This window comes from Schistosoma haematobium, chromosome 3, assembly GCF_000699445.3.
Source record: "Schistosoma haematobium chromosome 3, whole genome shotgun sequence".
Classification (NCBI taxonomy): domain Eukaryota; kingdom Metazoa; phylum Platyhelminthes; class Trematoda; order Strigeidida; family Schistosomatidae; genus Schistosoma; species Schistosoma haematobium.
Window position 1 is genome coordinate 45,142,377 of NC_067198.1, and position 15,912 is coordinate 45,158,288.

The window sequence follows — 15,912 nt, forward strand, 5'->3', positions numbered from 1 at the left end:
CAGAAGGGGTTTTGTGGAGAGTTCCGTGGTGCGGGATCGTGGATGCGCACTGCTGAGGAGTCCCATACCAGGTTTTCAATGGTGGTCTAGCTTCAACTGACTCATGATTTCAACCTGTGAAATTCCTAAAACTCTCCACAAAACCCATTCTGATCATATCAATCTTATTGACTATTTCCCGGAAGTATTTAATTAAGATTTGTAGATGAGTAAACGTAAAAATTGTCAATGTGTTACTTATTTTGTTGAAATTCATTACTGGTCTACTTATGATCTGTAAACAATACTCATAATCAATAGTTCTAGACGTTGGTTGTTAACATGGTGTAATACCAATCACAGCTACACAGTTCATACTCAATTTTTATTTTCTTCACGTTCGCCTAACTCTTAAATTAAGCATAATTATCAAATTTTAATATCTATAAGATTTCTTTTTTATGGACTGCATTCTTTGTGTTAAGATCTACATGGTTTTCAATGTCTTTTGTCAACCTTTACTTCTCAATTTGTTAATTTACCATAGACTGTTCCAATTTGAGGTATTGATCATAACAGGCTTATACAGTTAATTTTCTGCAGACTTTGTATGACATGAAGATAAATTCTTTCAAAGACTGACAGATACACGGCACTAAAGAGTCAACTTTACATCATATGAAATTCTCCAGCAGGGAATACTGAATACCCTATTATTATAGAGAAGAACTTGAGATAATTAAATGCCAGTGTGAGCTAAATACCGCTGTACTAATATTCAAACGAAATTCAATGATACTAGATTTTTAGTCAATATATTTGAAGCAACAATCACTGAAACAACCAACAGTTTAAAACACTTTTTCGAATAGTAGAAATCGAAGTTTAAATTAATTACTACTACTAGGGAACACACACTATTCAAAGGTTAGTTAGTTAGATGAAAGCATTGAAAATTAAATTCCAGAGTAATAAGAGTTGGAGTACTAATAGTGGTAGTAAAAAAACACATTAAAGATAGACATTATAGTTCGAATAGAAAGAATGAACTAACAGAATAAAATGTATAAGATAGTTATAATATTCATGATCTAAGAGAAAACAGAAGGAGAATGTATCTGCATCATTGTGACCAGTTATGAACCAAGTTACTGAACGCCTTCAATCATATGTCAAAATTAATGACAAGAATAAAAAAGCCCAGATAGACTGGATCAATCAACAAAATTTACATATCATAATCTAGTCATGAAACTGTTGTTAACACAAAGTGAATAAAAGAGAATATTTTTAGCTTGAATAATAAAACATAAAACTATACATATGCTTTGTTTATTCATTCAGTTAAGAACAATACACCAATGACTGACAATTCCTATTGGTATAAAATATATGGCCTGGGAATGAAAAATTTGCACGAAAAATATTAACCATTTTTATGTACAGCATAAATTTTTAAAAAAAACATCAATCCAGTGATCAACTAACTAGATGATAATGAACTGATGGTAATCTTTCGTCAATTGGATCATAGATCGGTTAGTATAAATGCATCAGAGAGTCAGTCAGTCGGCTACAACGTAGGACCAGGCACATATATGCATCGGTCCAACTTGCCATACCACATTAGCACAACAAGATGAACAACAAATTCATAGAAGTAGTTAATTCAATAGTGGTAATAGATAAAAGAAAGATTGCAATAATGATATAGTACAGGAGCCATGTCACCTAGAGTCTCCAACTATCGGTTACGATAGTCATGCGGACCCCAACCAAGTAGTCTGCATCTATCAACATAGCTCAGACTAGAAGTTAGTGACTTCAATGACTGATACCACGTTTTGGTTTGGCCACTCCTAACTTTCTTCCAATCATCCCCAACACCGGTTATCATTGCGCGTCGTGGTAATCGGTGTTCAGGCATACGTAACATGTGACCCAACCATCTCAGTCGATGAAGATGCACAACCTCATCAATTGATTAACCACCATTCCCTATTACCCTGAGTCTAACCTCAATGCATCAGGGAGCAAATGAATAATTTAAGTAAAACAAAGCTATTTGTTATTGACAAGTTATAACAACTAAGTTAAGAAGAGAGTAAGTTATTCAGCATTTTTTTCTTGAAAAAATATGTTAGTTCATTCTTCAAAGGATAACCGTGATGATATTTTATTTAATCATGTTTCTGTAATAACATTGGCTGCTGCCTAATAACTATGTTTGAAGAGATTACAAGATCACCGGAACGAAGGATCAGCGACACAAAGACAAAACAAGCAAAGCTATTCCGATTCGTCTCAACCATACTAACTACAGGCGGAACACCAGGTTAAAAATGAGGCAAAGGTATATTACACAAGCAAACAGAAGCACGAACAAAACAAGCATACAACTCAAGCGTATATATATATATATATATATAGCATACAAAGGTCCTTGGGAAACGTCGCAAAATAGCGTATTAAAAGAGGCAACAAACCAATGACATTTAGGATCTTTCTACGCGGGAAATACGATCGGAAAGTAAAAATCGGAGCTTTTGGCGCGAAGACGTGAAATTCAAATTCGCAAAATAAAATTACAAAACAAGACGTTTACCAAATAATTTCTGAGGATCTGGCATCCCCAACAGTAATTGAGTATCATCGCTTGTAGTTTGTTAAATGTTTTTTGTGTTTAAAGTTCGTGCATATAACCATTAATAGAGTTATTCCTTTTTTGAAATTTTTGATTTCTATTTGGATTATAAGTTTATCTTGTAAGCGCCATCGCGTTTATATCTATTAGTGTGGAGACTAATGACGTTGAAATGTTGTTACTTGAGAGACACTCGGTCTACTTAAGCCCCTGTTAGTTGCACCGTTTTAAAAGAATTCTCAATTATTCATAAATAAAAACTACCGTGAGTAGACCAGTAACCCAAACACAATACGCTAATCATTCATGTAAAGATTTAATAAACTGGTGGTATAATCACTGAAAACGGACAATCTATTCTAGCCCATTGATTCATATAGTCAATCAAAATTAAAGGATACAAGTTAATGTAGTCATTACGCCCAAAATGACCATAATGAACTATTAAACTGATGAATAATAGAAAATAATTAAAGTCAGTGTAATTCTAGATGCTAATTCTAGAATCTAACTTTATCTATGTATATGGATTCGAATACAATCCAATCATATTTTCTAACCGACCATAACTTTACGTTTATATATTTTATTCAGGGTACTGTAGTGTGCAGTAAAATAAACACTATTACTTCAAACTATACCATATAACCATCGTTTTGAAATGATGGAGATTTCTAGGTTAAGTGAATAAATTTCGATTGCGCGATGTTCGCTGAGTTTAATAGTTTGAAAGTGGAATTTTCATTATCGCTTTAAATAAAATCGTCTGTGACTATTCCACTTATAAATAGGTATCTTTTAAAGAAGAAGACACTTTACAAGCGTTAGATCAATCCATGTACCTATATTAATTGTTGCTCTGGTTGTTAGGTACATCGAGCTCGTGACTTCCGAAGAATCTCAGCATCGTAATTCTTCTAAATGAAGACTCTTCAACTCAGAGCAGATTTTTAAATGGTTTAAATTACTTTTTCTGGTTAGCGTTTCTAAGTTAGGTTGTTTTCTATGGGATGGTATTGCTAACTCCATGCCCAACACTCTCTTTCTATCCGGGCTTGTGACTGACAGTAATTATAGAAGGACAATAAGCGGACTCACTTAGCTACTGAAATTACAAACCCTCATTTATACATAAAAACCTAACCATAAATATTTAAACATTAGTTTTGTGAATAATAGAAATTTGAGAGGAACAAAATGTTTTTAGTATGATTAACGTCATCATCATTAATATTTTTATCAATAAGACAAGATACTTAATGACACAGGAGGAGATAATAAAAAGAGTAGGAAATTATTCCCCCTAGTAAATGAGTATATCTATATATATGGGTATGTATTGGTGTATAACAAAGAATGAGAAAGAGGAATGAAACGGAACAAACAAGGTTAATAATGAATATATAATCGATGAACTAAAAGTCTATTTTTTCGTCCAATACTTTAAAATTTGCTCAAGTGAATAAAAATAAAAAGATACTAAGATTCATTTCTGATTTAATAATGTGTATCATTCAACACTAATCCGATGGTTCGTCATGAGAATTAAACGAGCAGTCTCATAATAGGACGGAATGGTTGTCTAGTGCTGTTTAATTTTCTGCAGACAATTACTTATAATGAAACATCGTGAATCATCAAATAAGGCGATATTTTTCTGAATAACTCAATAAGTTTTACTTTATTGAAATCATGAGTTGATCAATGTTAGACAACCATTAAAAGCTAATATGATCAGAAGAAAAGTTGAAATTCCATTAATTCACTCATTATCAGTTTTGTTCAACATTATTTCCGTTTTTAATTCAATGTACTAATTACTCAGTGTAGTATTTCTTTCTGTTTCCCAGAGTGATATTTTATTCTGTATAAATATGAACTATACTCAGCATTTGATTTGTTATAACTGTAAGTATTTCTCATATGGATGTACGTATTCATATAGAAATGAATGTATTTTCGACTAGGGGCATCGTCATCATCGTTGTCGTGTTTTAGGGGTTAGTAAATCTCCCACTTATACCAGTTTTGTGCTCTTACTTTCGAGTTGAGGTTATTGCAGTGGTTCCCGACCGTTGTTGGTACCTTGACGTGGTGGTCGGCTTGTCTATCGTGATGAAGCATCCAAGTTATACTGGCTGGAACAATCGTTCCTCAAGGTCTATCTATGCCAGATAGGTTATTTAAAGAGCGGTAAAACCAAAGGAAGCAAATCCAAGGTCTGAGGGCGAAGTCGTAATGCTGACTGTGCAGGTGTGACGGCAGTAAGATATTTCTTTCAGACAACCAGCATAACAGCGATGCTACCTTCCCACAAGGAGGGATGAGGTTAGAAAAGGTCGACCCTAAAAATGAACAACTCGCCTTATCCCACCGACTTCCGTCTCCGGCGTTAACGTCTCAACAAGTACGGAGCTAACACGAAAATTACTCACAAATAGGCCGTGTGTGACCGACCTCAAGCAGTTGTCCCTTGGGCACTGTGGTCACGCTCTCAGGTCACTAAGACCACCTCTAATCCAATTTCCTTTTCAGGTACCTCCAGAAGAACCTTTCCATGGTGTGGGCAACCCGGAGAGAGACAACCGCCCTCCTACCTCTAACAGCACTCAAGATCGTTGTATTCATAATCAACCTCACTTTACAAGTATAAGTGATAATTAACGATTCTTACATAACAATCAGCGATGATCAGATATAACAAGTAGTATTCAAACCATAAAGACATATCAAAAGCCTATCAACAATAGATGGTTATTTCATTCTAGCATAAGACTCATCACTATTGCTCATTTGACAAACTTGTAAAGATGATTTTATACGATATATGTAACAATGAATTAATTACCTAATAATTCTAACATAATAAAAACAAAAGTTCTACATTATGTTATAAAGTGAATGCCAATAACTTATAACTTTTAACCATCTATATATATGTATATAGGTTCTCATGAAATGTTACCAATCGTTCATTTATGCCATAATTTATAAATGGTTTCATTGAATTATTAGTGAATATGTAAGTGATATATATATATATCTATCTATATATATGTACAAATATGGATATGTATGTCAATTTTAAGAATTATGGCCAATTAAAATTCTAAAAAAAAAGAACTTAATGTAGTTAAAATTGTTTAATTATTATACATAATATATGTAATATAATTTACATAATAAATAAAAGTACTTTAATAGACAGATAATATTAATTCTAATAATTAGTGTTTAGTATCAGAAGGGGTTTTGTGTGGACATTATAGTTAATTGAAGTTAAACCACGATGGAAAATATGGAAGTACTGGAAGGCCGTTTTGTCTCTGTTATAGGACTCTTCAACAATGCAAATCCATGATCCCGCCTCGTGAGATTCGAACCCAAGATCTATCAATGTAGCTTCAATGGACTTATGATTAGAACTATTAAAATTGTTTAGGTGAAAGGGGTTTTGTACAGACTGGTTAAATTTGTAAGTCACATTTATTAGAGATTGTATTTCTGTTGGAACATCATTGAGAATTAGAAAGCATTGGAAATCTTTTTTATTCTTCTACGTTTGTCGTCAGAATTTCAAGTTACGGCTTGTCTTTTGATGAACTTCAATGATTTCCATAATGTGTGTACTATCCACTCCCAACGTCCTTCCTCAATTTCCTTCATAGATGGAAGCTCGTTTGTTCTATGTCACAGTAAGTCTTTGCAGGTGTTGTCTGGCCAACGAATCTGTTATCTATTGTATTCCGTGATACCCATCTGATGTAGAGGCTTTCATAAATTAGTCAACCATCAGAAGAAAGGAAAAGGGAGAGAGTAACCAGTTTCATTTGACATCCATATATCTTCACTAGGGATACATTTGTCAAATGCCCTCCATCAATAACTTTTCAGTGTAGATCATCATATGAACTTCTTATCATGTTGATGATCTTTTCAGAAACACCACAATGTCGGTTTTATACGGTCATACTATCCATGCTGTCAAATGTTTTCTCATAATCAAGGAAGTTGATATATAGTGACAAGTTCCATTGAATTGAATGTTCAACGATGGTCCGTCGTGTCATCATTTGGTTTGTGCACGTTCGATTTCAAAATCGGGTGTCCACCGACATATTTATTTGGCAAAGATTGTTACAATTCCAGTTACTAATTATTTCAATGTTTTATTTTATTGTATATGGTGAATTTCTCTTATGTTTTTACTCAGTTATGATATTTGTTCATTGTGTAATTTTATCTTAATTTATAATTATTTAAATCTAACTATTAATTATTGCAAGGAAAATTTGGTTATTCTACCCAATCACAAGTCAAGGCTCAACTTCTCATAGAGGCTAGCAGTAGAATCAAGGACGCGCGTTTCGTCCTGTCTGGGGCTCGTCGGCTGGATGTACCTGTATCTCAGAGTTGATGTCCACTCTGGGACTCGAACCCAGTACCATTAGCTTCAAACGCCATCGCGTTATCCACTCAGCTACTGAGTCCTGATAGCCACTTGCTTGTGCAATGGGGTGAATTTGAATTCACTTGGTATTGTTTGGCTTGCTTACAAATAACTTGTGAATTAAGGTAATATCGAGGCATACGCACAGTATGCACATATGCCAATAACAGACTGATCAATTCCAGTCTTAAACCTCAATGAGAAGATACAAACCAAACAATACCAAGTGAATTCATCTTCTCATAGTTTATCATTTAGTTAGATATAAGTTTCTAAGGGTAACATTCAATATTTATTGTTGTTTTATGGTATTAACAGTGGAAATACTACTGATGATCATTGTATAAAATAACTTCAACTATATCAGTTAGTTTTTGTTCTATGAGCTGGATGGTTTGGTCTTGGAGCTTTCATCGTTCTTCTGAGCGACATCATCAGCACAAACTTCAGATAGAAGTAAATTGTATTGAAAAACAATTAGAATAGGTATTGTTTATTCACTGTTTAATGAGGAAACGAAAGAATAATTGTAAAATATATTAGATTATTTAAAACTATCTCACTATTTCTAATTATTCCAAACTTATTTAATCTTTCAGTCATTTTTCTTTCCTTAGAAGTATTGATATTGTACAGAGAGAAATGAATTTGCATCAAATTGTTGATAGCGATATGTAGACTCTACTCAAACACACCTATACACGGACACAAACGCACAAATATAACACAAGATATATAACGATTAGAACTTAACTGAACATACATACAGAACAAATTAAGATATTGTGGAGGAGTTTCATTTTCTGTACTGAATTGCTTATTCGTGGAGATTTCATGATTCTTCCGGACAACTTTATCATCAGTATAAACTTCAAGCAGAAGTAGGCTAGTCAAATTTCTCCCTATATGGATGACAGCTTGTTCTATTGACCTTGGTCTTGATTGGTTGTTATTGTTCCATGTCTTATCACTGACAATGTTAATGTCTACATAACAAGCTGGCAGTCATATAGAGAGAAATTCGAATAGTGCCTTTCTATTTAAAGTTTATGCTAACGAATAGGTTGTCCACAAGAATAATGAAAGCCTCATAGTTAAGTAATACATCTTAAAGAGTGAAACTATTAGTCATCAACTGGAGTTATAAGTCTTCCTTCAATCACATTAAAATCGACAGTTAGATTATGCAAAATAAATGATCAAATATTAGGAAAAGGAAAATTTTTGTTCAACAGATTGCCATTCACTATAAACTGTACAGAAATCATAATATTGTACAATCTTCTACTGTCAAAGTTATAGCTATCATAGACATTGTCATCATGATCCGATGTGTGCTGGTAAAAGTAAATATGATTAGCCACTGATCGTAAACTGCCATAGTTAGCTTACTGACTACTGAACTTATGAATTCCTTCCTATCATTGGTTTCTATTCCGAACTCACTAAGTGTAATCTGCTTGTAACTGTATTGAATAAAGTAATGTTTAGCCTATACCCTAGTTTTCTATATTTGGCAGTGAATATTTTACCTGGTACAATAGGATTCAGTCTGTATAGAGCGTATCGATTGAGTATCCAGTCTAGTAGTAGTATAATCTTGGTCATCGGTCGTATTACCGTATTTTAGTAGTATATCATGGTAAAATGAAAATATTTTTGTTTTGCATTTAGATCACCTTTATTACCATTCAGCTTAAATGATCCTTAATTTTTAATATAGAAACACAAGATAACTAAAAATAGTTTCGTGTATTTTTGAGAAAACAAAACAAATATCTAACTATTTCACTTTAGATTACCGTTATTACCATATATGCCGCTACTCTTATGGGATGATCATAATGTACTCATTGATTATATTTATTACAATGGATAACAAAAACACTGTCGATTCTTTTATTGAAAATTTAACAAACAGTACAAACGCATATGTACCATTCATTTTTGCATTCATTGAGTTGGATACTTTAGAATAAATATTGTAAACAACGTTATCAGGCAAAAACGATGAAAATAGAAGCAAACTAATGAAGATAATTTATAGTTCAAGTGAATCATCTCGATGTTATTGTGTCAGCTAAGTTCGATGGTTTAATTATGAAGATTTCGTTGTTGTTCTGAATAACACTGACATTGTTTAATTTATGCATATGTGAAATTTGTATTGATCATGAAATATAACTGGGTTCGAACCCCGTTTGGTGAGATCGTGGATGCGCACTGCTGAGGAGTCCCACAATACGACGAAACGGCCGTCCAGTGCTTCAAGGTTTTCCATGATGGTCTAGCTTCAATTAAATCATGATTTTAACTGTTGGAATTACTAAAATCTCCAGATAATCCCATCTGATGCTAATCAACATATGCTCACTAGAGACTGGCTTCAAGATGTATATCCTGGAGTTCTAATGAGAAGTAGTGACCAGTGGAGTTCAACCGGGTCTAATATGAGATAGTAACTCACTGATGACAATGGTGGATGTGTCACTCAATTTTGTGGATTATTTGAAGTTATACATTAACATCGTTGGATGCCAGCCGGCTCAGTGGTCTAGAGGTTAAGCGCTCGCGTATGAGTCTGATATGTCGTGCGTTCGAGTACCACGAGGCGGGATCTTGTATGCGCTCTTCTGAGGAGTCCCACAATAGGACGAAACGGCCGTTCAGTGCTTCAAGGTTTTCCATGGTGGTCTAGCTTCAATTGACTCATGATCTCAACTGAGATAAATTTTAATTGAAGAAAACATTGATAATATTGTCCAGGATAACAGTGAAGGTCCAACAGCTCAATCATTTAGCTGAAACATTTTTAACAGAATCTAGAGGAGAGAGTTGTTACAATGTCTCTATACGTAATTTACATCTGGTTAACTGTAATCACAAAATGGTGTTATCATCCTTGTCTGCGTTTTTTTTATCAGCCGTAAACTAATTCATGACTGCATAATTAATTGCTCTTTTTCTAATTAATTTAAATATAAAGTTCATTTTGGGGCATTTACTGATTATTGAGTGATTCGGAGGCAAAGTTTTTAAAAATCTTATGATCACTTGTGCTGAATTCGATTATTTTTGGCTTATTTTGAGTAAACTGTAAGAAGCGAAAGTAATTTTTACACTAAACAATAAATATATTGACGAGCTATCTCTTTACGGAATCTGGGTAGATCGTATCAAACTCAAAAATAATCTAATTAAAAAAAGGTAACATCAATCTATGAAGTTATCAATTGTTGAACTGAGCCGTATTGGAAGATTCACACTACTAGTTTCACACAACAATTGTAATTAGTTATTGTAGACGTTTAGTAAGAAATGTCCATATTATTATTACAAAAATTGAAAGCTTCATACCTATTGAGTTCAACCAGCTATCACTCATAAAAAGAAGATAAAGTGACCAAGTTTGACTTAGAATTTTTAAAAAATATAGCGTTGCTAAGTAAAACTTGGTAACCATACAAGAAAAAGAATAAATTTATTATAGGGTTTTAATACCATTGAACTGACGTTACAACTCCACCTGGGGTTAGCGACCCCATCCCGTAGAAAACTAACTCGATAAAAAAAACGCTAACCAGAAGAAAAATTATTCAAGTAAGAACTGACGTTACACTTTAAATGATGAAAGGTTGTTCAGTATCTATTGTTATTGGTTAAGTTGAAAAACTTTTAAATAATATATGTATACATAATTACTTACAGAGAATCTTTTTTCAATCGTTTAAATTGTTCACGAACACCAAGTAAACAACCGTCTTTACCACCTTCATTAGATGAGTGCGGTATCCAAGTTTCATAGTCATCCGATGTGCCTACAAAACACAGGAATTTTATTAAATAAATGTATAAAAATTGAAACTAGTACAGTTTATTTCTGTACTCAAAATGCATTAAAATCATTTCTTTTTTTTTGATGATTTAATATTGATTCAAAATAGTAGTTGCCTTTTCAAATTTGGTTATGTTGAAATTCACTGATATGTTGTCAAATATCTATAAGTCTTGCTGACTTCCTGTACACAAACCGCTGAGACAATTAAAAGACACAAAAATTCTAACAGGATACAATTAGATGTATCGATTATGATCGATGAAATAAGCTAACTTGATCATTTGTAAAATATAGTGTTGGCGAATGCTATGAAAACCATAAGATTCAGAATAGTAATACATTGATAAAAACAAACAGTTAGTTAAGAAAAACAAAACGAATAAAAAGTTTGAAATATCACATAACGATCATTAAATTGGATCTTCAGGAGAAAGTTAAAAGTGGATCCAATATATACCATTGTCTAACATTAATAAAATCTTCGGGAATTGATGTCACAATTACTGTCTATTGTTTTTTCATCTGTCTTAATAAAAGTCAGACATAAACCATTTTTTTATTGAGATCATGAAACGATTGATGTTAGACCACCATTGAAGACCTGGAAGTACTGGACGACCGTTTCGTCCTATTGTGGGACTCCTCAGCAGTGCGCATTCACGATCCCGCTCGCGGGATTCGAACCCAGGGCCTTCGGTCTGACATCAATTGGTTCATGATCTCAATCAAAAACGTAACAATCTCCACAACTCATATACTGATAATAAATAATTTTGTCTATCATTAATAATAATAGTATGTTTCATATTTGGCACTACTTTACATGTCAATCATTAAATTTGTAAATAGTTATTCAGTAAATAATTGATAATGGAAATAGTAATTGGAATATATATACACATATACTGTATATTTTGTTTAATATTTTAATCTTTTCTTTTTTTGTTTACCAAATACATTTATACTTTCTGAAAAAAATTAAAATTCAACATTGATTGTAGTTATGCTATCAATTTACATTCTTTGGATTTGAACGCAAATTGAATATTGTGTATACGATTCCCTGGTATGCTTGAGGGTGGGGAGAGTTAGCGCTCCCTCTCAAAATGATCTCATATGGTCACGGGTGTACAGCCACTGACACAGAAGTCCTATTCACTGCCTTCTCGCGGTGGACGCGTTCTTTACGAAATTGAGAGGATGAGAAGTGAATGTCCGGCGCTTTAACTGGCTCGGTGGATATGGAGGATTCACCTAGGTAGGCTGGACAATCGTGATTCCAAACCAATGGTTCACATGGGCTTCAGGATCCTGAAGGAACAATTGGGGTATGAACCTATTGCTGGTCACCGGCTACCATTGGACTGCATCTCCTGACGTTGCTCCACTGCCTTGTGGATCAGACCTCTAAGTCGAAGGCTTCGGGTGTGACCCCTAAGGAAACCAACTACTTCGACCAAGATACCTGGACAATATCACAGCCCACTCACAAATCAAGTATGTGTGTTGGTAAGATTATTATAATAACTAAATTCATCTCAAATACAAGTTTGTGCATAAACCATTTAAACTAGGCATACTTTAATTGTGTATTATTGATAGTCTAAAGTGAGGCAACCATAAACACAGAATATTACAATGTCAAGATGATTAACATTGGCATTAAATGTTGGTACCACTGGATCTCGACGTTTTTAAACTTAGTAGACATTGTTGAATAAGACTATATTCAAGTGCCTATAATACATATATCATCATCTAAAACGACAAAGGATCATAGATGCATCAAATAATTTACTATTTTTACCAATTACTCTACGCCTAACCTCAGTATATAGCACAATTGACTGCATATAAGAAATTCTTTAAGGATATTTTCCAATCCAAATTAACTACTTATATTTTTTTGAATAAAATGTCATGTTCCAAGGGTGTGAAGTGCTCCAGAGAGGGTTGTTGGACAGTTGTCTCCTTTTCTCACGAAGGCGTATATGTGAATTTTTTTTAAGTAGAGGTAGAATATGAACATATTAGCTATAAGGTGAAGTAGTTCGATTTTGGTTTCATAATGAATAATCAGTGATCCCACCATTTGATATAGAAACCTCGCTGAGACTATAATTTATGGATGACCATTGAGTGATAAAGTGACCCTAAGAAATTTCAACCACTTACTTGGGTCAAAGGAAAGTTATAAATTACTGTGAGGAATTAAGATAAGGATTCAGAGTTAGGAGCTGGGTTTAGGGTTTTCATCACGAATTGACATCACTTAAAATGCCAAAATGATATTTACACGTATGAATGAAAGAATTTCGCACCAAAATGCAAGACTTGCTATCTTGAACTTCATTAGTTTGTCCATGAGTTACAGTCCCATTAAAAATTCTTTGAAGACAACTTATTTCATAAATCTTTGGAACTGAAGGAAACATAAATAGATTTAATGACACCCAAGTCAACTGAATTCACTGTGTTATTGATAGATAAATTTAGAAATAGTAGTGCTCAAATGATAAGTCCATTAATTTAAATGCTAGATCACTCTAACTGATGTACATAGGAAGCGTGTTGAGACGGTCAAACTACTGCTCGTTATACTATGTGAAACTTATTTGAATAAAGTGAATTATTAGAATGTTGATGATTTTATGTGATTTCAGGTAGTCTGCAAGAAATCGTACTCCAACCAGCTTTCGTGTTAGTTGGCCAGGAGGGGGTACCTACAGTCTTGAGAGAACTGGCAGTTCTAGTGAGATTTAATCACACGTCATGCGGCCATACATTCTGAGATAAAATCAGTGGGCTATCCGGCCTAGAACTACTATCCTACAATAATTAAATTTTTATAAGTGACTAATAACTATTATCAACGTTGACTTATTCATACTAGAATTCACTTACGAACTCAAATAATATGATTCGATTGGCAATAAGCATTAGATGAAGGTAATAGTGTTTACTATCCATATTAGAGTTCTTTTCCATAATCATTATTACTGTTACCACCTCTAACAATTTGTGATCTAACCTGAAAATGTTTATCTCCCTATCATGGTTAGATTGCAAACTGATTGACGTCAAAAATGTTTATCATTGAAGGAAAACAAATGGTCTAAATAGTTTACTGTTAGTACTTTGTAAGAGTCACTGATGCGTACTACTGAAAAGTGCTACACTTTTATTTTCAAATGAACCTTAACCACAGTTATATAGTTTTTTTCTCAGTGTGAATTTTCCAGTATTTCTAGTAAATAATGTCATTTCATTTTGTTTGTGTGTGGGCTGTGATACTGCCCGAGTGCCCAGACCGAAGCAGGTGGTTTTCTTACGGAGTCACATCCGGGAGCCTTTGACCTGAAGGTTTGATCCACAAGGCAGTAGAGCATCGTGAGGATGTCCAGTCCCATGGTAACCGGTGACCAACAATTAGTTCATTCGCTTTTCGTCCTTTCAATTTTGTAAAGGACACGTCCGCCGCCAGAAGGCAGTGAATAGGACTTACCTGTCAATGACTGTATATTCGTGACCATGCGATATCATTTCGAGAGGGAGAGCTGACTCTCTCCACCCTCGGCTGTACCGGAGCATTTGAGGAGCATAATTTAAACAGAGGAAATTTATATTAAAATTGGCTAGATGCAAGTTTATAGGTATCAATGTCAAGGTTGCATTTGATAGTTTTAAAATTGTATTTCTGACGTTTCGTGACTTCATGTAAGTCACTTCTTTAGGGCAAATAAACTCTGAAATAGTGAATTACATTAGGTCATTAAACGCCAGAAATACAAATTTTCTATTCATTAGGATATAACATGAAATATACCTATTACCAATTAAAATAATTCGACAAAAACTACAAAGTAGCTGTTCAGGTCTACTATGGGATTCCTTAACATTAAGTACCCAACCAAAGATTAAGCCAAGAAATTTCAGGTCTAACAGTGAGAACATTACGATTATACCAACAATAATGGATAATGTAATAAAATTATGTAGCTGAAAGAATTCAACAAGTCTAAATATATAATTGAAAAATACGTATATAAAATTAACTAAAATTAACCGCTAAACCTTTTGAGTACAGGTTAAACTGGTTATGAAGTCATGAGTGTACACTATAGTTAATGGGTGTCCTATCATGTCAGACAGGTCGGTTGAAGAGCGGTAAAACTAAAAGCAACAAACCAAAAGTCTGAAGGCGAAATCGTACTGCTGACTGTACAGAAGTGTGACGGCAGTAAAGTGTTTCCTTCAGTCAACCAACATAACAGCGATGCTACCTCCCACAAAGAGGGGTGGGGTTAGAAAAGGTCGACCCTAAAGATGAACAACTCGCCTTATCCCATCGACTTCCGTCTCCGGCGTTAACGTCTCAACAAGTACGGGGCTAACACAAAAGTTACCCATGAAAAGGTCGTATGTGACCGACCTCAAGCAGCTATCCCTTGGGCACTGTGGTCACGCTCTCAGGTCACTAAGACCACCCTTAATCCAAACTTCCTTTTAAGGTACCTCCAGAAAGACCCTTCCACGGTGTGGGCACCCGGAAAGTGATAACCGCCCTCAAAACTCTAACAGCACTCAAGACCACTGACTACGATAAAACATTTGCTTTTTTTCCATAATTTATGTTCAAATTACGGATTAATGCGTCAGCCTTAATTGACATTAATTAAACAGTGACTTATGAAACTACTTGACTAATAAACAATAATAACCTGAAACTAGATTTGAACTTCAGATCTGTTGTTTAAATTTGATCCATTAAAAGACTAAACACCGCATACTATTCCATAAACATTAACATTATAATGAAAATCTTAATACAAATAACTAACAACTAGATCATTAATCATACGCATCATAAATATTATAATCAAATTCATTTGTTTCCCTCTCTACAACTAGATATACAATGTCTAGTCAATTATTCAAATACACACACACACACACACGCATTCAATTTTACTTCAAATTCAATTAATTACATTCATTAAG

General features: G+C 33.9%; 1 protein-coding gene across 2 annotated transcripts in view; it reads right to left on the bottom strand.

Moving 5' to 3' along the window:
• Window positions 1–15,912, bottom strand: part of SORT1_1 (Sortilin) — a 97,568-nt gene that overhangs the window by 28,312 nt on the left and 53,344 nt on the right. For both annotated transcript variants that reach the window (XM_051213959.1, XM_051213960.1), the window contains one exon: window positions 10,780–10,891. In XM_051213959.1, the coding sequence (XP_051069981.1) occupies window positions 10,780–10,891 (112 nt within the window). The remainder of the gene's footprint in view (window positions 1–10,779; window positions 10,892–15,912) is intronic.